Source organism: Protopterus annectens, chromosome 10.part0 (genome assembly GCF_019279795.1).
Source record: "Protopterus annectens isolate FY-2018-M chromosome 10.part0, PAN1.0, whole genome shotgun sequence".
Taxonomy (NCBI): domain Eukaryota; kingdom Metazoa; phylum Chordata; order Ceratodontiformes; family Protopteridae; genus Protopterus; species Protopterus annectens.
The window spans coordinates 401,890,990-401,914,504 of NC_056744.1; the positions used below are offsets into that span (position 1 = coordinate 401,890,990).

The 23,515-nt window shown below is 41.8% G+C and overlaps 1 protein-coding gene across 1 annotated transcript in view; it reads left to right on the top strand.

The window, feature by feature from the left end:
• The window catches only part of HMCN1 (hemicentin 1), a 5,606,893-nt gene that overhangs the window by 3,461,214 nt on the left and 2,122,164 nt on the right, over positions 1-23,515 (top strand). The window contains exon 44 of the mRNA XM_044085314.1: positions 2,032-2,193. Within this exon, the coding sequence (XP_043941249.1) occupies positions 2,032-2,193 (162 nt within the window). The remainder of the gene's footprint in view (positions 1-2,031; positions 2,194-23,515) is intronic.

Here is a 23,515-nt window from a genome sequence, read left to right on the forward strand (position 1 = left end):
CTTGCCTGCCACCCCTCTCCCCAAATCTTTTACTTTACTAACTGTGAGGTTAATCCATCTCAGTGATAAGGGAATATTTCTATAACCCCAACTCAAGAATTGTGACTTTAACTAATTGACACTCAATAAAAGTGTCACCAGTTCTGTCAGATGTGCCGATGCCTCGGTACATGCTGTTTCCTGTTTGCAAATATTAATGATCTGTATACTGTGCATGAACCTAATAAAGGTAACAGAACTAACTGATTGGCATTATAGTAGGCCTACTTAGATAATTCCATCTGACCCATTTAAAGACTGATTCTGTTTGGCTAATAAGGAGGATCACCTGCACTGCGTGCAAGTCACAGCAGGGAAACATCAGTGGTCACAGAAAGTATCCATGACTTTAAGAAGCTTATCCATTTTAGAACTAAGCCAACATGGGAATGGAGAAAAGAGATTCTGCCAATAGGGATGACTGCAATTAGGGATACAGACAATAGGCAAGAGGGGGTGGGAATATATTGGAGAAAACTGGCAAAGGAACCAAGGTACTAGGAGCAAATAACTAGAGAGGGAAAGGTAATAGAATGGGAAGATGCCAAAACTTATTGGGATTGCAGGCTAAAGATTGCCTTCCATAGCAAGGATTGATATCAGAGTATAGGCAAAGAGAAAGAAATAGGGAGTCCTAAACAAAAGACCAGCACTGGTAGAGTTTTTAGTATAATCTAGAACAGAAGTTGCCATTAAGAAAGGAAGGAATAATCAGTAGAGCATATAAAATATTGCATGATAACTATAAGAATCAATCAGAAGACATAAGGAAGGACTGGGAAGAGAGATTAGATAAGCAATTCACAAAGAAACAAAGGGGGGATATTTGCATATTTCCCAAATGTGCAACTAAATCTAGAAGATTTTGGATCTTTGCTTATAAGTGTTTACATAAGTATTTTTATAACCTAAGCAGACTTCAAAGAGTTTTCCTCAGGTAGACGGCAAATGTTGGAGGTGTGATGGGGCAGAAAGAGATAAGTGGAAAAATATTTTCTGGGAGTGTAGTGAGCTGGTAGATTTAAAGATTCCCTGCAGGCTTCTCTGTCAGAGATGCTGAGTGAGCAAGTTGGAGTGACTAGGGAAATAATTTTTTGAGTCATAATGCAAACTCGGAATTGCCTAGACATAGTAAGGCCTTGCTGGGTCTAATTATGATGGCTGCCAAAAATGCAGTTAGTAGAAAATGGAAATCAAAGTCTAAACCAACTGTACTAGAAGTAGGGAATATAGTAACAGAGATAAAAGAACTGGAACTGGGATCTTCAGAAAAGGGTTGGAGCAAATTACATAGGAAAAAATGGGAACAGTGGGATCAGTACATGCAGAGGAGGAACGATGTTTAAAAGAAGGCAGGATTTGTGTGAGCTATATAATGGTTGACTAACATTGACTGCATATGTTGAAAGTGATGTATAATGTTTGCAGCTGCAGTTGTGTTGGCACAGTTTGCAACTGAGATTGTGTCGCCATGGTTTATTGTCATTCATGTAAATGTAACATGGCCTATGGCATACATGATAATTTAATAAAGATGTTTCTTGTTTTTTAAAAAAAAAAAAAAAGCTTATCCATTTTCAGTAAAAAAAAAAATTTATTTTGATGAACTTGAGTACATTGTTGCATCAATATCTCAACACTGTCAAAAACAGCAGAATTATAATTTGAACTGTTTTGTATTATTTATTAGTTAAAATGTTTTAGATTGCCTTTCCATTAGAAATTTATACAGTTAAAAAACAGTGCCTTCTTTGTCTGTTCCCTCATCTTGGTTGCTTTTTCAGATTATCTTTCAGAGTAGGAGAGAACCAGAAAGGACTGTATTTTTTAACCCAGTCCACTCAATTAGCCAGTGCAACGTTTCCCAAATGGAGGGAGGAGTACTGACTGGAGGAATGCAGAGAATATTCCTGATCCTAACAGTAAAAATCTTGGCTTCTTTTGGACAACTGAGAGCTGCATATTGAGTTGTCTGTTTTTTTTTTTTTTAAGGGTTTCCTTTAGTGACCGACAGGAAAGGAAGAGTTCGGATGCTTTCTGGAGGAAGACAGCTGCAAATCTCCAGTGCAGAAAAATCTGATACTGGTTCCTACACTTGCATGGCTTCCAACATTGCTGGGAACACCATGAAAGACTACAGCCTACAAGTGTATGGTAAGTAATGACAGTGGTAATTCCAGTGAAGTACATTTCTAAACTACAGCAAAGTAGTTTTATTTTATAAGCATATATTATATATTAACCGGATAAGTCAACTGTACAGAAGTGCCCCTTTTCAGGAGTGAGCCAGGAGCACTGTGTCATTGAAGGAGTTGCTCAGAGTCACACATTAGACAAATGGTTAGCTAGGGTTAAATTAATCCCGGCTCCACTAAGTCTCCTCTTCAGTTTTTCCCTTGAAACTAGTCTAACTCTCAACCTAAGCACTCAAAAAGTATCCTACAGTCCAGCACTTGGTCGGACCTAATAGCAAGCACTAATATACCCTGACACTTGATTGCCCAGCAGGGCAAGGCTCTTTATTCACCCCCCTCACTAACCAAGCGACTAAGCACCTCACCCTACTATTCAGGCATGACCAAAGGGCAATTTCAGGTGTACTCTCCAGTCCAGCTGGTGAATCTGGGTATCCTGAGGCAATGTTACAACTGCCTCATGTACACAGACAACCCTCTCCTCCTACCACAAAACACTAACATATGCGAGAGATGCAATTATACAGCCAAACTTGAGGCTAAGCTGTCTCCACCCAAGACTGGAACAGACAGTCAAGAGGAGAAGGTTAACACTTGCACTACACCTCCAGCCACACACAGACCTACTAAACCAGCACTGGTAAAAAAATACACATAAATACACAAAATCATACTCGGAGGCTCTAAATAAAAACCTGCAAAAGCATCAGAGACTCCAAAGCAGACACCGAAACAACCTGCACCTCCCACCACAAACCAGACAACACATAAAACACAAAATAAGTGTGCCGCACAATCACAGCCCGTAAGGCGAAATAACATACCTAACACACCAGTAATAGGTGACTCTATAGTCAGGCACACAGACGTCCCACTCACTAGGCTGGACAAGCAGAAGGTTACTGTTAGCTGCCTGTCGGGAGCCAGAATCCGCCACATAACACAAGCACTCAGGTCACTCCAGAACAAGTACAGATATGACTCTGTCATTGTTCATGTTGGTGTGAATGACCTGAGACGTACCTCCCTGGACTACATGAAAAGAGACATGGAAGAGCTCTCTGATCATGTAGCCCAGGCTGGTATGACCCTGACCCTGAGTAGCATCCTGCCCTCACCAAAAATGATACCTCAGTATAAAGAAAAAATGATCAATTTCAACAATTGGCTAAGCTTCTGGTGTCATTCAAAGGGGATCCAGTGTCTGTCAGCCTGGGACGACATGCTCGACAAAACGCGTTGCTTCGCAAGAGACGGCTTGCACCTGTCACCCCTAGGCTTTTGAATACTGGCCAAGGCTCTTGCTACCCCCATAGTGCCTTTTTTAGGAAAGGCTCAAAAATCAAACCCACCTCCGTGAACAGCACAATTAACAACAAACTGAGGGTTATGCTACTCAACGCCAGGAGTTTAAATCTCAAAATGTATGCGCTTGAAGCACTCCTCAGTTTGGAGACGTCGACATCTGTACAGTAACTGAAACCTGGTTCAAGGCTGCAGAGAGCACCCCAGCACTACTGGGCTACAACTCGTACCACATGTTTCGGCCACAGAACACGGACTAAACACAAAAGGAGGGGGTTTATCCATATTCATCAAGGATACCTACACCTCCAGGTTAGTGGTACAGCATGATACCTCTGAGATCATCCATGTGCAACTAACATCGGGCAAATCTGCAATGCAAATTGTGGCCTGTTACAGATCACCTCCATGACCCAGGACCACCACTCCACCTTTCTGGATATACTGGAAAACATGAAGGTCCTGCTGAACACCCTGATATTGGGCGATTTCAATTACCCTACCATTAACAGGGAAAACTAATCGAGTACAAACTCCCAGGCCCAGCGCTTCCTGGAATTCATCAACTCAAACACCCTGGATCAGCTGGTAAACTCCCCTACCAGAGGTGAAAACATATTGGACCTGGTCATCATAAACATGGCGACAGGTGTTCCACACCGGAGGTCAACCCGTCACTGGTTAGATCAGACCATAAACTAATCACTCTGGATGTCCACACCCCACCACCACCCCAACTAAGGAAACCACAGTAAAAAAGTTTTCTAAAGCAAACTTCACCTTACTTAAGACAGAAGCGGTAAGTTTCACAGCCCCCACGCTAAAGAATAACGCTGCCCAAGATGTAGAAATCTTTACAAATGCACCCTATCAGCACCTACAAGGATGCATGGATTGTGCCATCTGTAGCAAAACTAAGACTCACTCCTCTAAGAGAAGGAAACCAGTCTGGTGGACCACTGCCATAAACAGGCTGTACAACAGAAGGAGGAAACTAGTTCAGAAAAAAAGCAAATCCCAAGAAGGAAAGACCTCCCTGATCAGTATCAGTAAGAAACTAAGGTCCCTCATAAAATCATCCAAGGCTAACTTCGAAAGAAAAATAGCCAAGGATTCAAAAGATAACCATAAAGCCTTCTTTAGCTATGTTAAGAATCTAAGTGGCAACTCGCAGATATGCACTGAGCTACTGCAAAATAGCACAAAATATAATGAACCTACTGATATTGCCAACATCCTGGCAGATGGATTCAATGCAAACTTCACCCCTCCTCTCACTCCCAAAAGGGCCCACAACAATGCCGGAAAAATGTAGTGTCACAGACGCACAGATGAAAATAGCCCTTTCAAAAACCAAAAACACAGCGTCAGTGGGGCCAGATGGTGTCCCAGGCTGCGTCTTGCACGAACTACAGAACAAGCTAACCCCCCACCTAAACACGCTGTTCAACCTCAGCCTGTCCACAGGCTACGTGCCCATAGAATGGCGCACAGCAACGGTTATTCCACTCCACGAAGGGGGGCCACAACTGACCCTGGTAACTATCGCCCCATAAGCCTGACTAGCCTGGTTTGCAAGGCTGTGGAGTGTATCATCATGGAACTCATTAACAAAGACATTGGGAACCTCCAAACACTTGACCCAACCCAGTTCTGCTTTGTTAAGGGCAGATCATGCCTACTAAACCTGGTTGACTTCTTCGAGACAGTCACCAAGGCCATAGACGAGGGAAAGGTTGTTCACACAGCCTACCTTGACCTCGCCAGGGCTTTTGACACCATTCCCCACATGGGTATTACAGAAAAACTCACCAGCCTGAACATAAACCCCTACGTCACAAGATGGATTGCCAACTGGCTTACAGACAGAACTCACACAGTAAGAATAGTGGGCTCCAGGTCCGACTCTAAACCAGTCACAAGTGGTGTCCCGCAAGGCTCGGTCCTGGGACCCCTACTGTTCGGCATATACTTCTCAGAAGTACAGGCAAACACAGGAAGACTATGGCTAACCAAGTTCACCGATGACTGCAAACTGGGAGCCATAATTGACTCTCCGATGACACGGACATCCTCCAAAAGGGCTTTACTGAGATGGACACCTGGTGTCAAAGTCATGGCCTCAAGCTAAATGCCAGAAAATGCATAGTCAACCCATTTGGGAAGAAGCAAAACACCCACAAATTACCACATAGATGGCAGCTCCCTTAATACAGAAGAGGTAATAAGAGATCTGGGGACCCAGGTGGATAGTAATCTTTCCTTTGACAATCATATTGCCAAAGTAGTTAGGAAATCCTTCTATGTGGCCCATCTAATTACTAAAGGGTTTGCATCTAGAAATAAAGAGGTTATAGTGCCCCTCTACTCGTTACTCATCAGACCCATCATAGAGTACAATGCCCCATTTGGGATGTACCTCACAAGACACTTCCAACAGCTGGAGAGACCACAAAAGTACCTCACCAAGAGGATTACTGCCCTCAAACATATGTCCTATGCAGCCCGACTGAAAAAGCTCCGGCTGTACTCAGTGGCATATTGCTTATTCAGAGGTGATCTCTGCCTGACTTACAAAGCCATGTCCAACTCAGAATTGATGGACATGCTCCACCTAAAGAAATACAAGTCACTGCGAACCACGCGCTCTAGTGAGCTAAACCTCACCAGAACAATAATTAGAACATGCTGGAGGGATAGATTCCTGTCACAGAGACTCCCCATGCTTTGGAACAGAATTCCAAACTACATTAGGTAGAGCCCCTCACTAACACTCTTTAAGAGAAACCTTGACGAGTGGATGGGTAACAGAAAATACACCCCTTGGATCACTTCATTGGCTCTGCTTAACAGAGGATCAGTTAATTAATCAATGGGGCGGCAAAAGCCGACACACTCTGGCTAGGCTTATAAATGCCCTTGGCAGATACCCTAGTACCTACCTATGAGCCTATGAACCTGTGGTGGCCATGGAATCATATTCTATACTTTTTATAACAGGAAACAGCTCATTAAAAGTTCTGAGCATTAATCCTCTGCAGTACATGCCAGTTTAAGTTAGATATTGCAAAACTGTATGGAATCGGCTATTAGACAGTCAACTTGTTGTTCAGATTTAGTACTTTTACGATGGGGGAACACATTTTTGCAGATGTGAAGGTCAGGAGACCTGAAGCAGACCATTTTGCAAACATGTCTTGGAAGTTAGCAGTCTGTGACTTGTAGTGGTAGGTCAGTCTGTCTTTTTTTCACTTCAGAATGCTTATTTTCTATACTTTCTGGCAGTAGGAGGCCTGTCTGTCTTTTTCTTCATGTTCTTTGTTTGTTACTTAAACTAATTAATGGAAATCTACAGTGTAAATGGGTGGGTACTGGTATACAGGGCAGATTTAATAAAAGGTAAGATGATACATAAGAAAGATATTCATTGTGCACCCTTATTCCCTCGCCTTGAATGGGATTCATGGCCCTATTAAAATAGTCTGTGTTTGCAGTACTAAAAGTTATAAATCCAGATATTATTTTATTGCAAGAAGCTGATCTTTTCTGAAAGGAACATAATAATTGCTAAACCACAGTGTAAGTTACTGTGTCAAATGAAATCTGGCCAGATTGCCTTGTCAGCCCAAAAAGATGGCCAATGGCACAACTCATAAATGTTTTTTTTTACTCTGTGGCCTCTGAAGTGATTATATTAATTAGAAGATTTATTAGGTGTGATTGTCATTGGTCTTTGAATTCCCACAGAAAACCAGTTTTTGTCCATCTTTTTTATCAGTATAGCAGTCTGGCCAGTTTGAGTTTGATCCATTGACCCAGACCTGTCCAACTATGGGTATAAAATTGGATTTTTGTCCACACATACCTGAATAATCAAAACAAGATTTGGTATCATCCTAAAACATCATATTAAATATTAAATATGTTACATGAGTGCTTACTTAGGCAGTTTAGGAAGAATTAAAGACTTGTATATAAAATAATTACAGCTTTATTAATGTCTGCTATTATGTGAGTATGACAGCTAAATTACTAAAGTTCATGGTAAAAAGGTTTTGGACGTTTCAGAAGGGAAATGTCATAGGAGGTGGCATTTCAGTTGTGTCAATTCGCCTGCATGTTTCAGAGATCAGCAGAAGCCAAGAATTTTAGCATCATGGGAATTTCTGAATCGCGGAGTAAAACATTGATTTCTTAGTTATGGCAATAGTTCATAGAGTTTATAGATTACTAGGCTAACTGCCCTCGTGGGTCATTTTAAGCCTAACTAATTACCCCTTGTGAGAATCAAACACTACACCTTGTCTAGGTAAGGTAGACACCTTAACCATTATGCAACTTGTAGGGAATGATTTTACATGTATCATTCCCATGTTCATTACACCCAAGGTGGTATTGTTATGACATTTATTTTATTTATTTATTTCAGTTTGATTACCGGGGAAATCCACTGGGCCATGAAGTGCCCATTTTCAGTGGAGGCCCAGGGAGAAAAGCTCCAAGAACAGTATAATACAATATAGGTTACAGAATAAAGCTCCAAGAACAGCATAATACAATATAGGTTACAGAATGCAAGTAAAGATTACAAAGAAAAAATACATACAATATAGTTTGTAAAAACAAGTAGGGTAAATACATTTGAGAGTTGCAGAGAACTTGATGGCAGAATTTTTTTTTTTTTTTTGAATCAATATTTATATGCTTACAGTCACTTAAAGTCTGTTAGTTGTAGTTATTTAGAGAAATTAGAATAAGTATGAGAGTATAGTGGAGTAGGAGTAGGAGTTCTTAGTTAGTGGTCGCTATGGAATTTAAGTGGGGTGAAAGCAGGAGCATTTCCATTTGGAGGATAGGTGAAGAAAAAGTTGAGTTTTGAAGGATTCTGTGTTGGGTATAGTCCTAAGTGAAGTAGGCAGAGAGTTCCATTTTTTACCTAGTGAGAAGGAGAGTAAAAGCTGGCCAGCTGGTCGTTTCGGTTTACTAATGGAGATTAGGTTTTGGTTTTCGGATCTCAGTGATCTGTTAGGGATGTATGGAGGAAGGATGTTCTTTAAGGCTGGGCATTTATTAGGGGAAAATATTAGTTTGTGAGCGGTGGTTAGTTGTAGATAGTCTAGGTGATTAGGGAGTTCTAGCCAGTTCAGTGAATGAAGGCTGTGGCAGTGGTGACTTGATGTTTTGGATTTGGTGGCAAATTTAGAGATCTTATTATAGCAAGCTTAGAGGTGTTGGTAGCAGACAAGTTGGTTAGGAGAGGGGCTCCGTATAGAAGGGAAGGTAGGAGGAAGGATGTTGCCAGGGTATGCCTAGTGGAGTTTGAAAGGAAGTGATTGTTCCTATATAGCATACCTAGCTTTTGGTGGGTTTTCTTTGTTATGTTGTATATGAAGATCAAATTTGAGGTGTTCGTCTATGGTGATGCCCAGGAGTTTTGCAGAGGGGACCATTTCAATGGCAGTGTTAGTCTGGCTGAGAACATTGAAAGTGTTTTTGTCCACAGAGGAAACTTTGGAGGGGAGAAAAATTAGTATTTTGGATTTATTGGAGTTAAGAGAAAGGTGGTGTTGGTGCATCCAGTTCTCTGTGGTGGTAAAGGCTAATTGGGTTTTGGTCTGGAGTTCAGTAAGGTTTGGGGAAGAGCAGACCAAGGTAGAGTCATCTGCGTATTGGATGACTGGGGTGTCAGGGATGAAGGTGTGAAGGTTGTTTATGAAGATGTTGAAAAGCATGGGTCCAAGGATGGATCCCTGAGGAACACCAGTAGATGTAGGCAAAAAGGAAGAGAATGAGTTCTTCCATTTGACTGCTTGAGATCTGTCAGATAGGTAACTGGAGAACCAGGAAAGAGTGTTTGGGGAGAGTTTGAGATTAGCCAGATGATGAAGAAGGTGTGTGTGGGAGATGGTGTCAAAAGCTTTTGAAAGGTCTAGCAATATTGTGGATACAATGAGTCCAGAGTCTCGAGCTTGATTGATAGTTTCTAAGAAGGATAATAGTGCAGTTATGGTACTGTGGCCGGGACGGAAGCCATGCTGTGTGGGTGTAAGGAGGTGATTTTGAATAAGATAGGGTAAGAATTGGTGGTGGGCGCATTTTTCTATTGCTAATTTAGTGACATCTTATGTAGAGTTATGTGACATTATTGTAAATATACTCTTAACCTCTTTACTTGCTATCTTTCATTGTTATCCACTTGGAAAAGAAGCCAAAATATATTTTGAAATTAACCCCAATCTGTTTATAATTCACATTTAAAAAACACAATGTAAAAGTATCTAAAAGAGTGATGATACTTCAAAGAATTCTTACAGGCTACCTCCTATCGTGTTAATTGCATTGACAGTTTTTATGTGTGTGTGTGTGTGTGTGTATGTGTGTGTGTGTGTGTGTGTGTGTGTGTGTGTGTGTGTATAAAATCAATACATCCTCAATGTTTAAATACACTAAAGAGCAAACTTAAACTGCAGAAGTAAAATAAAGCTAACTGACATCACCGATCACACCAAAACACCAAAAACAATCCAAAAGCCTTAAACATAAACAAATTAAAAGAAGTGTTTTTTGCAGAGGGCAACATCTTAGCCTTCCCCATACAAATAAAATACAACAATAAGTGTCTCTACCTTTCCCTCCCAGATTATTTTCTCCCAGTACCTTGGTTCCTTTGCTAATTCCCTCCAGTAAATTCCAACCTCCTCTTGCCTATTTTCTATATCCCTTCTTCCAGACACAAGTGTTGGTAAAATCTCCTTTCTGCATTGCCACACTTTCTTAATCCTTTGAATAATACTTTTCCTGTGTTATAAATATAATATTTTATATGGTTGTTGATATTTTCCTTAAGGATTTGAATCCAAAATTTTGTCTCTCTTTATCTCTTGAACTCTTTTTCTTTATTATCCTTGTTCACTTTAATTGATAACCTTCTGCATAAGTTATGTATATGAATTGTAGCTGGCTTACTCTGAAGTGTCCCTTCAAATCAGTTAATTCTAAGCCACCTTGTTCTGTGGGGACAATCAGCTCATCCCACTCAACTCTTGCCCTCTTCCACCAGCTCTTTATTATGTATGGTACACAATTAGTACTGTGGTTGATAATAATATTCCTGACATGTATGCAATAATAAGGGGACTAAACATTTTCACTGCTTGTATCTTACTGTCCATATCTATAAGCTTGAGCTTCCAGTTTGTCCGATTTTGTATTAGCTTTTGCTTAGGTTCTTCTCACATATCTTTAGCTGCCATTACAGAAGCCCATTTTAAACCATACACCTAAATATTTCTTCTTATGTCCCCATATATATGAATTACCAAACTATTTCATTCATGGATGCATAGTTTACCACTGTAGCCTTTGTCTTTATCATTTATTTTATATCCCAAAAAGATTAGAAACTGTCTCAAAATATTCCACATCAAAATGCCCCTTTTTGGATTTGTCACGCACAAAATGTCTTTTGCAAATAAAGCTAACTGTTCTTGAGTACCATACTAGCTTTATCCTTGAATTTGTGAATCCCTAATTTTTTTTGCCAACAGCTCTAAATATAAAACAGATAAGGTGGAAAAAGAGAAAATCCTTCTTCATCAGTTCAAATAGAGCTTGTTAGAGAGAAACCCTTCCACTTTAATTCCTGCCTCCAACCCTTCATCTATCCATCCTCACCCCCTTTTGCCATTTTTGTACATGGGGTCAGGGTGTTACTTCAACAGTGACAATCATCTAGAACCAAGGTTTGCACTACTGGGTGGCTAGCCCTGTCGTGGTGGTTCATCCGTACCACACACTCGCACACACACTCATACCTATGGCCAATTTCGAGTGTCCAGTCCACCTGCTGCATGTCTTTGGAATGTAGGAAGAAGCTGGATCACTCAGAGGAACTTATGCGAACACAGGGAGGGCATGCAGATTCTGTACAGAGGGCACCCCAGTTGAGAATCGAACCAGGGAACCTCTTGCTGTGATGCAACAACTCTAACTGCTGCACCACTGTGCAACCCTCCAACTATGTCTTTCTTATTAACCCTATTATTTTTTGTCAACCCTCCAAATAATTCCTATTACTTTTTTCCCATATCTCTTTCTGTCCTTTTCACATCATGTTTTTAAACTCCTTTTTCATTTTATCCAACTCATTAGCTTTCAGTTCTAAAGTAATTTCTGTCTTCCTTAATAACTCTTGAATTATATCTTCTACCCATTCCTTAAATTAATTTCTTTTTAACAGATACATAGGAAAGTGACAGTGTTTCATGTTACATCATTGTCCTGCATCTTTATTTTCATTTTTTCCATGCATGATGTAATAGAGTTCTTGGATGGGTGTTCAATTAAACACATATACTCCTGTTAAATTTATCTCCATTCTATCCCAGTTATTGTATCTTATGAAATAATAAGTAAATTCTGTGTGAGTTTTTGCTTTTACATTCACAGCTTCCTTACCAAATATTCTCATATACTTCTTTAGAAATCTGATCACTTTTGTTATATTTTCCCTTCTAGGTTCCTATGATATATCTTCCCTGTTGCAAATCAAGTTTCAGTATTCTCGCATAAATAGTACTCCCTGTTGAAAGTTTATTATTTTTCCCAAAATTCTCCTAAACTCCATAATAGTGGTTTTAAGTAGAGTATAAATATATTGCAATGTAATTCTCCTTCCTTGCCAGTAATCCCTTACTAGCACAGATGTACCATTGTTGTAATTTTCCATGTTTTATCGCTATTGGAGCCCCTCTAGAATTCACTATTATTACCATCCTTTCCGTTGTCTGCAATACTCAATAGAATGTCCATCCTCAAATAATTTCTTTGTCAAATTCACATGCCTATTTCTGTCAATATGTGTCTTCAGCAGCATTACAGTTTGCACTCCACTCTTCGTAATGTAATTTAGTGCTTTTGATTTTTTTTTTTTATATACCTATAAGGGCATTTTCATTTCATGTTAATATTGACAAAACCTGTCTTTAAGAGAAATGGGAGTAGGACAAACCCAATGTCATAACAATGGAGAATGGAATATTGGATAATGTCAGAATTGGAAAGGATGGAACTTGAAACCATATATAAGCATGCATATGTTTAAAATACAGCTATTACCACCTGTAACATGATGTTCTATAACTGTATAATAACAGCTATGAATGAAAACTTCTGCAGTTATGTAATTTATGTAGATTTAACTTCAACATTTGACAGGGTCATACACAAAACACTGATCAATACATTATAACAGCTAGGTATCGATGTACTCGTGATAAGATGGATAGCTGCATGGCTAACAAATAGGACATGGCAAGTACCATGCAGCAATTGAACAGGTGAAATTTGAGGTTACAGTCAAGTTGTCCCACAGGGCTCTGTTCTAGGCCCATACTTATTTAAATTGTATCTTTTAGACCTATCTTTTTCATCTGAGGTGTTCCACAGGCTGCATGAAGGTGACTTGAAATTGGGAAAACTGATTACATGTGTTACACATAGGACGTACCTGCAAAATAACTTAGCTAAATTGACCACTTGGGTACAGGAGAATAATATGTTGATAAATACATCAAAAACTAATCATATGAGATTTGGGAGGCACAAATTGAAAGGTGAATCTTTAATACAGCACACAGTGATTGAAATTGTAGACTCATTTAAGGACCTGGGTATATGAGTAGATCCAACTTTTAATCATATTAACCAATTGGTTAATGATAGTTATAGAACTAAAGGTTGTGCATTACAGACTACTTGGAAGTTGATAGAGTGGAGCACCTTACAACTGAGATACCTTTGTTGCTTCCCCCCAAATACCGGAGCATTTCATTGAGGAACTGTTTAAGTATCCTTGAGACAGATGTCTGGTATATACTCACTGCACCTCCTCACTGCCATTAAAAGATCCCTATAGCTAGTATTCTGAAAGCCACACATACCTTGGTGTTCAAGGGTTTAGGTATTCTTTGCATCTGTTTGACCTGCATATGAGGGCAACACTTCCTGACTAGCTCCTACATATGGTGCCTCTGTGCCATGGTGGATATTATATGTGAGAAATTTGGTGTCACTGTGGGTAATGACCCTCAACCACCATGACTACTGGCAGGGCTAACAGCCTCTTGTATATCCCATACATGTTTTCATAGTCTATCTCAGGCAACTTCAGGATTTTGGTGTGGTCAACAACCCTGGAGATAGTGTCTCTCTGTGTGGAACTATATGTTTTGGAATCACTCAGTCATATTGTTTACCATCATTTGCATCTCAGATTGCCTTCATTGTAATACTGTTGCTTGTATCCTTCTCATTATACTGTTATTGCATACTGTGCAAGCTGCAAGATTTTTCAGATTTCAGCAGTCATGCTCAGTATATCTCTGTGGTCTTCACCTTCTGCATATGGCCACTGTTCATAGGAAATCAGATAATGCAACATGGAAACCGTTTTTGAATCCGATGTATAGTGTCTTTATTTGAAAGAAAAGAAACACTTTAATGTTTTCCTGACAAAAAAGAGACTTGATCAGCCTTTGCCATAGAACAGACTGCAGTGTGAGAAAATAAAATTTCTTGGTTCAGATTTCTCCTATTTTTATTTTTTTTTTTTGAGAAGTGCTGGACACTATGATTTTATTTAAGGGGAAATTAAACATCTGATGTTGTCAGTCTTCATTTATCCTTGGCCTTTGGGTTATGGTTCCGATCCTCATAACTGGCTCAGCTGTTACATAGCTCACACCAGCCAAAAACTCTCGAGCTAAGACTCTACCCACAATACCCCTCTCCGTATTACCTCAGATCTCATTTGCTGCTTTTGTCGCAAGATGCGTCAGCCATTTTCTCTCACAGCTAAGTAAAAATGTCTTCTGTTATTAATAGTTAATCTTACCTTTTTCTATATTTAGATACTTCTATTTGTATTGTCTTTATTTCCACCCTCTTTCTGGTCGAGTGAGTGTTTCTCTTTCCCTACCTTATGGTATTCTGTCTCTGCCATCGTTGTTAGTTCCCCTCCCTTTCTTTCTCTACCTCTTTAGGTAGCTCTCTCTTACCATAGTTGGTTATATCTTTCCTACCCTTTAGGTAACCTTAATTTTCCATTGCTGGTAATTTTTTCCTTTTGTCTCTGTTGTGTTTGTCTGCCTGTTGACCAGTACTTTCCCTTTGATGTCTGTCAACATGGTTGAAAAATCAAAAGGCACTACGGGTTTTAAACAGTGCCAAGATTTTGGACGGAAGATGTCCAACTCCGATGGGTACTCTTCCTGCGTATATTCTTTGCATATAGCTCACCTGGACCAGGAGTGTACTGCCTGCCAGGCCTTCAGTAACTGTGCCTTGGTTGAACGTAGGAATAAATTAATATTAAAAGGGCTAATTAAGTCTTCTTTCGAGAAAGCTTTGTCTAAGGCTGAGATGACCATCTGTAAATCGGACATTGAAACCAAGAAAACTCACTTGGTGCTGACTTCTCCTTCAGTACCAGTGGAAAAAAAGCATAAGCCTTCCACTTCTTCCACTATCCGGAACCGAAGGCTAAAGTTCCGAGACTTTTGGAACAGACAACCCCCTTAGCGCCATCCACTATAGCATCACAAACCTCGGTGCCAGTCTATTCAGTACTGACTTCTTTAGTTTCCCGGTTGGTGCCAACCTCTCCTGTTGCACCACAACAGATATTGGAACCCCCCATCGATGCTGAAATCAGGAATAATTTTCACACCTAGGGCAAGGTATTCACCATCTATTGACCCCTTTGTAGGGCAGCTTCCCAGTTCTTTCCTTGAAAGGCCAGAATCCCCTTCTGGATTATCTGTCTGTTCCTCTAGGAGTCTCACTGAAGTAAATGTGGTGAGGTTGGTGGATCAGCTTTCTTTCTCCTCCCAGACCCTTCTCCCTTCTGGAGTTGGGGCTTTTTCTCCCAGGACTCCACCAAATCTTCTTCATCTAACCTCCCTAGAGGGCTTAGAGTTTCCCACTCCAATCCTTCCAGTTCCAGCTGCTCTGGTGCCTACAGCTTTCCCCCCTTTGGTTCCTTCAGAATTGGTGGACTACAGGGGTTGTGGCTTGGCTGTTGGGTCCAAGAGTTTTGGATCGGCTCCAGCTTTTTATTCAGAGTTGCCCTTGACTCTGGGAACCTCGGCAGCTGTGGGCTTTTCTTCGGCTCCTCCTTCAGGTGGGTCTCTCAGAGTGGGGTGTGACCTCAGTTCCTAGGTTGTCTTTCTCGATACCGGGCACCCATCCCTCTTTGGGGGGGCCTGCCTTCCTGGTAATGGAGATGGCACTGGTCTCTGCAGGCTTTCAGCTGGCCCCTTCTGTGTCTGAGTTTTATTCCAAGACTTCTTCATGCCCAGAGCTGCCAGCAACCTCTATGCCCAGACAGCAGGCACCTAGGCTGTGCAAGATCCCCCTGCAAAGAGCCCCTTTTCTTCCGAGTCATCCTCAGAGATTCCCACTGAGGAGCCACCCTGTAAGATGAAGTGTAAGAGGAAACACTTAGATTCCCCTGAGGAATCGGTCATGGAAGACATGGACTTCGATGATGAGGAGGGAAACAGAGGGGTAACTGGAAGCCCAAAGACCCTAAATCTTAAGAGTCAGTGTACTTGCAAGCCTTTGGTGCTCGCCCATGTACGTCTTGGGTAACCCCTCCTACTGACAGTTTTATTAAATTGATTGCACAGCGGGATTGGAAGGCTCCTGATTGCATAGAACCAATTCCCAAGAGACCTGACAAAATATTATCTGCTCCAGAGGATACCAGTATTGGGCAAAGGGGTTAGCAGTAGATGCTATGGTGATGGTGGCGGCCACCAAAGAGGAACTAACTGAAGAGAGTTCCTCTTTTCATCCCCCTAAGTGAGAGTCCAGGGTGATGGACAGATTCAGATTCACTGCACTCAAAAGCCTGGTGACAAATAACTTCAAATGCTTGGCTACAGAGGATAATTGCCAGAGGTTACCATATCCCTTCACTGTATTTCTGAGATCAAAACAAAGCCTCCCCAATGTTCTACCCAGAGGGACCAAGCAGCCCTAGAGATTCAAAAGCTGCTAGAAAAAAAAAAACTTATCCAAGAAGTCCCACCAGACCAATTAGGATCTGGATTTTACTCAAGGTTCTTTTTGGTGCCAAAGAAGACAGGGGACGTGAGACTAATTTTAGATCTCAGCCTTCTGAACAAGTTTGTTCAGCAAGCAAAATTCTGGATAGTCTCGGTTCAGTCTATACTTCCCTTTCTAGAGGAAAATGATTGGATGTGCTCTGTAGACCTTCAAGACATGTATGACCACATAACAATGGACAAATTCTCCAGAAGGTTCCTTCACTTTTAGCTTGAAGCCAGTCATTTTCATTTCAGAGTGCTGCCTTATGGTCTCACCACAGCCCCCAGGGTGTTCACCAACTTCTGGCAGCAGTAACAGCTCACTTGAGACTGCACAGACTCCAGGTGTTTCCTTATCTAGACCACTGGCTCATCACCGCTCCCACCAGGCATCTACAGCTTCAAGCCACAGACTTCATTCTGCACCTGTTCACTCGTCTGGACATTACAGTGAATCAGTCAAAATCTCAGCTAAGTCCCAGTCAAGCTGTAGAGTTCATAGGAGCTCGTCTAAAAGACATGTCTTGTGTAGCTTCCCATCCTCTTCACAGGCTGCAAAAGATAAAATCCCAAGTACAAACCATTCTCTCCAAAGACAAGGCTCCTGCACTTCTAGTCCTTCAAGCTTAGGAAGCTAAGTGAAACTTGCAGTAGTGAATTTTAGTCTTCTGTTAAGTACAAACTTGCAGTTTTAAAAGTACTGTATTTTCATTTTTTTCTGTTTCCTAATTGTGTGTTTCTGACCAGTGTGCTGTGTGTCTCTCTGTAGTTAGTTTCCCGCCCTCCCTCCCTGTTCCTGTGTTGGTATTAGTGTTTGTGGCTCTGGAATTGCCCGCCCTTCTTGTAAGTCTGTATTAGAACACTCCTCCTGGGTCCATCTCATTTGCTCACTTAACCGAGTCCAGTTAGATCATATCCTGAGTCTAGTGTTCACTCTATTAATCCAGAGAGAAGATTTGAGAAGGCCAGCCCACTTAGGTTCTTCCTTACTCTCTTCTTGCACTTAAATAAAATGTTTGCACTTTATTCATTTGCTTTTACTGTATTTGTGTTTCCTCCTACTTTATTTTGCTTTTCTTAAAAGTACTCAATTTTATTTATTCTGCTGCATTTATTACTGCTTGGTCGTAGGCTGATTAAATTGTAACTGTTATTCTAAGTCTTTTGGTTTAAGCACTTGGACTTCATACAGGCTGTTTTACATTAAGAAGGTTTGTGGTCTGCACTGTTGTGGCAGGACAGGTAGCTTACATGCTTCTAAGCTGGGGATTGCTGATTGAAGGCCCAGTGTCTACTATTCAAAAAGTGTATTAGTTCTGGCTTAAGCACTTGGGCTTCAGGCCAGTTATTCTACATTAAGAAGGTTTGTGGTCTGCACTCTTGTGGGAGGAGAGGCTGGATTCTGTCCTCCTGAGCAGGGAATTTCTGGTCACAGGCTTATTGTGACTGCTTATTTGAACTGTTTCTTTCTGAAATTGGTGCACCTTGTTGCTGTAGCATAGACCAGATTCAGACCTGCTGAATCTAGCTTTGTTTGTATAACTTGAGCACTGATCCAGGCCATCATTTTTGGAGAAGGTTCCTCTGCACCCTATTAAGCAGGGGTGTGCAGTTAGAACTTGTCTGATTGAAGACTGTTGGAACAGGGCTCAGTTTTGAGCTTTTTGTGGTTAATTGGGTAACTTGTTTAAGTCAGTTTGTTCGTTTTCTATTGTTTTATATATATATATATATATATATATATATATATATATATATATATATAATTGCACTTTATTCGTCTGCTTTTACTGTATTTGTGTTTCTTCCTACTTTATTACTGGGGGCATTGACTACAACCCTGATCTGCGATATATAACAATAAGTATCCTTTTCTGTGCTTTTAAACTGTTTTTTTTTAGTGTATCTGCTTTATTTTCTGGAAAAAAAAAACAAAAAACATTTTGTGTATATATATATATATATATATATATATATATATATATATATATATATATATATATATATATATATTTATATACTTGCTTCCCGCCTTTCTAAGCTAGTATAGTCCAGTTTTCAGGTTAGTGCTGAGTTCAGGGCTGTGTTACAAATCTCTGTGTTTGCCCATACCTTACTTGGATAGAAGGAAGTTTCTCTGTTCACCTGTGAGAGAGAGGAGCTTTGAGCAGCCTATCTGTCCCTGGAGGAGTGGTTTCAGCCCAGAAATTAGTAGTTTATTGGCCATTTTGGGCTAATTTCTATCTCTTTCATTTCCCTGCTATACATACCATATTTGCCCGGTTTTGCACGCCGGGCAGCTAGGGTAAAACTATTCCCGGCTCCACAAAGTTTCCTCTTCAATTTTTCCCTTGGAACTAGACAAACTTTAAACTTAAGCACTCAAGCCATTCATTTCTCAGCCCGGCACTTGCTCAAAACCTATAGCAAGCACTTATAAACCCTGGCACTAGACCCTCCTGTACTGTACAGAAGGGCAAGGCTCTCTATTCGACCTTACCAGCCATCCAGTAAAACAGTTCAGTGTACCTATCCAGGCATGTCCAAAGGGCAGTTTCAGGTGTACTCTCCAGTCCAGCTGGTGAATCTGGGCATTTGAGGCAATGTTACAACTGCCTTATGTACACAGACAAACCCCTCCACCTACCACCAAACACTAATACATGCGAGAGATGCAGTTATACAGCCAAACTAGAGGCCAAGCTCTCTCAACCAAAGACTGGATCAGACAGTCAAGAGGAGAAGGGAATACTTGCATCACACCACCAGTCTTACACAGACCCATTAAACCATCACCGGCAAAAAACACACATAAATATATGAAAACATACTTGGAGGCTCTAAATAAAAATCTGCAAAACCGACAGAGACATCCAAAGCAAACATCCAAGCAACCTCCACCCCCCAACACAAACCATGAAACACATACTTCACAAAACCAGTGTGCCATGCAATCACAGCCCTTAAGGCAAAATAACATACCCAACATACTGGTAATAGGTGACTCTATAGTCAGGAACACTGACGTCCCACTCACTAGGCTGAATAAGGAGAAGGTTACTGTTAGCTGCCTGTAGGGTGCCAGGATCCAACACATAACACAAGCACTCAGGTCACTCCAGAACAAGTACAAATATGACTCTGTCATTGTCCATGTTGATGTGAATGACCTGAGCCGTACCTCCCTGGACTACATGAAAAGAGACATAGAAGAGCTCTCTGATCACGTAGCCCAGGCCGGTATGACCCTGACCCTGAGTAGCATCCTGCCCTCACCAAGAATGATACCACGGTATAAAGAAAAAATTCTCGATTTCAACAATTGGCTAAGTTTCTGGTGTCATTCAAAGGGGATCCAGTGTCTGTCCGCCAGGGATGACATGCTCGACAAGCCACGCTGCTTTGCTAGAGACGGCTTGTACCTGTCACCCTTAGGCTTTCGAACACTGGCCACGGCTCTTGCCACCCCCATAGTGCCTTTTTTAGGCAAGGCTCAAAAGGCAAACTCACCGCCGTAAATAGCACAAGTAACAAAAAACTGAGGGTAATGCTACTCAATGCCAGAAGACTAAACCTCAAAATGCATGCACTCAAGGCACTCCTCAGTATGGAGAAAATTGATATATGTGCAGTAACAGAAACCTGGTTTAAGGCTACAGAGAGCACACCAGCACTACCAGGCTACAACTCATACCATACATTTCGGCCACAGAACCCAAACCGAAATACAAAAGGCGGGGGCGTATCCATATTCATCAAGGATACCCACACCTCCAGGTTAGTGGCACAGCACAATGCTTCAGAGGTCATGCACGTGCAATTAACAATGGGCAAAACTGCAATTCAAATTGTAGCTTGCTACAGATCACCCACCATGTCCCAGGACCCCCATTCCACTTTTCTGGAAACACTGGGAAACATAAAGGTCCTACCAAACACCCTAATATTGGGTGATTTCAATTACCCAAACATTAACTGGGAGAACTACTCAAGTACTAACTCCCTTGCCCAACTATTCCTAGACTTTATAAACTCAAACACCTGGTTCAACTGGTCAACACTCCCACCAGAGGTGACAACATATTGGACCTGGTCATCACCAACATGGGTGACCGGTGTTCCACACCAGAGGTCAACCCCTCACTGGTTAGATCTGACCATAAACAAATCACTTTGGATATCCATATTCCGCCCCCACCCCCGGACAAGAAAACCACCATGAAAAACTTTTCAGAAGTAAACTTCACATTACTTAAGATCGAGGTAGAAAGTTTCAAAGCCCCCATGCTGAAGGATAACACTGTCCAAGCTGCAAAATCCTTTACTAATGGATTCTATGGGCAGCTACAAGAATGCATGGATCGTGCCATCCCAAGCACAACCAAGACTCACTCCTCCAAGAAAAGGAAACCAGTCTGGTGGACTCCTGCCATAAACTATACAACAGAAGGAGGAAACTAGTACAGAAAAGAGCAAAATTCCAAGAAGGGAAGACATCCTTGATCAGTATCAGCAAGAAACTACGATCGCTCATAAAATCATCCAAGGTGAGCTTTGAAAGAAAAATTGCCAAGGACTCCAAAGATAACCACAAGACATTCTTTAGCTATGTCAAGAATCTAAGTGTCAATGCTCAGATCTGCTCGGAGTTAGTGCAGAATGGCACACAATATACTGAACCGACCGATATCGCCAACATCCTGGCAGACAGGTTCAGCGCAAACGTCACCCCCCTCTCACCCCCAAAAGGGCCCATAACCATATCAGAAGAATGTAGAGTCCCTGAAATCAAAGCCACTCAGGTTAAAACAGCCCTCTCCAAAGCCAAAAACACAGCATCAATGGGACCGGACAGTGTCCCAGGCTTCGTCCTACACGAGCTCAAAGATGAACTAACCCCTCACCTAAACACACTGTTCAAACTCAGTCTCTCCACAGGCTACATACCCATAGAGTGGCGCACAGCAACGGTTATTCCACTCCATAAAGTTGGAGCCACAACAGACCTTGGGAACTATCGCCCTATAAGCCTGATTAGCTTGGTCTGCAAGGCTATGGAGCACATCATCATGGAACTCATTAACAGAGACATTGGGAACCTCCAAACACTGGACCCTACCCAGTTTGGCTTTGTTAAGGGCAGATCATGCCTCCTAAACCTGGTGGACTTCTTTGAGATAGTTACCAAGGCTATAGACGAGGGAAAGGTGGTACACACAGCCTACCTAGACCTCGCTAAGGCCTTCGACACCATTCCCCATTCTGGTATTATAGACAAGCTCACCAGCCTGAACATAAACCTCTACATCACAAGATGGGTTGCCAACTGGCTCATGGACAGAACCCACATGGTGAGAGTTGCGGGAGCTAGGTCCGACTCTAAACCAGTTACAAATGGTGTTCCCCAGGGCTCAGTCCTAGGACCCCTCCTGTTCGGCATATACTTCTTAGCGGTACAAGCAAGCACAGGAGGACTATGGCTGACCAAGTTCACAGACGACTGCAAACTAGGGGCTATAATTGACTCTCTGGCTGACACAGACATCCTCCAAAAGGATCTCACTGAGACGGATACCTGGTGTCAAAATCATGGCCTCAAGCTAAATGCCAAAAAGTGCATAATCATCCCCTTTGGAAAGAACAAAGTACCCACAAACTACCACATAGGTGGTAGTCCCCTAAATACGGCAGACGTAATAAGGGATCTGGAGACCCAAGTAGATAATAATTTCACCTTTGATAATCACATTGCCAAAGTGGTTAGAAAATCCTTCTACGTGGCCCACCTATTCACAAAAGGGTTCGCATCCAGATCAAAAGAGGTCATTGTGCCCCTCTACTCACCACTCATCAGACCCATCATAGTGTACAATGCCCCATTTGGGATGTACCTAACAAGACACCTGCAACAGCTGGAAAGACCACAGACGTACCTCACCAAGAGGATCACTGGCCTCAAACAGATGCCCTATGCATCTCAACTGAAGAAACTCCAGTTGTACTCGGTTGCATACCGCCTACTCAGAGGTGATTTCTACCTGATATACAAGGCCATGTCCAACCCAGAATTGATGGATATGCTCCACTAAAAAGAAAACCTTATCCCCTCGAGCCACACGCTCTAGGGATCTAAACCTCACCACAACAATAAATAGGACATGCTGGAGGAATAGATTCCTGTTCCAGAGACTTCCCATGCTTTGGAACAAGATCCCAATCTACGTTAGGCAGAGCTCCTCGCTAACACTCTTCAAAAGAAACTTTGACGAGTGGATGGGAAGCAGAAAGTTTACCTCGGGGATCACATCAGTGGCTCTGCTGGACAGAAACACAGGGAACTAATCTAAGGGGGCGGCAAAAGCCAACACATTCTGGCTAGACTTATAAATGCCTTCAGGCATGAACCTGTGGCAGAAACTATTACCTTGGTTCCACTAGCAAGATTCCACATGTGGCTGCTACAGTGGCTTCTAGCATCCCAGTGGTCAATTCTAACCCATCCAATGATGTACCCAATTCGTATCACCAGTCCCTGCAAGAAGGGCTTATCTGGTGGATGGAATCCAAAGAAATTATTTTGGGCTGTCCCTGCGTTCCCCCTCAACCCAAGGCTGTAGTGACCACGGATGCCTCCCAGATGAAGTGGGGGGCATTATCTGGGAAAAATAGTCCAAGGCACTTGGTCCCTGATAGAGGCCAACCTGCATATCAATGTCCTGGAATTGAGGGCAGTGCTGTTAGCATTGCAAGCCTTTTAATTTGTCCTCCCTCTAGGAACAATTGCAATCCAATCAGACAACATGTCAGTGGCATGGTACATCAGCAACAAGGCAGAACCAAATCATATCCCCTGTGTCGGGAAGC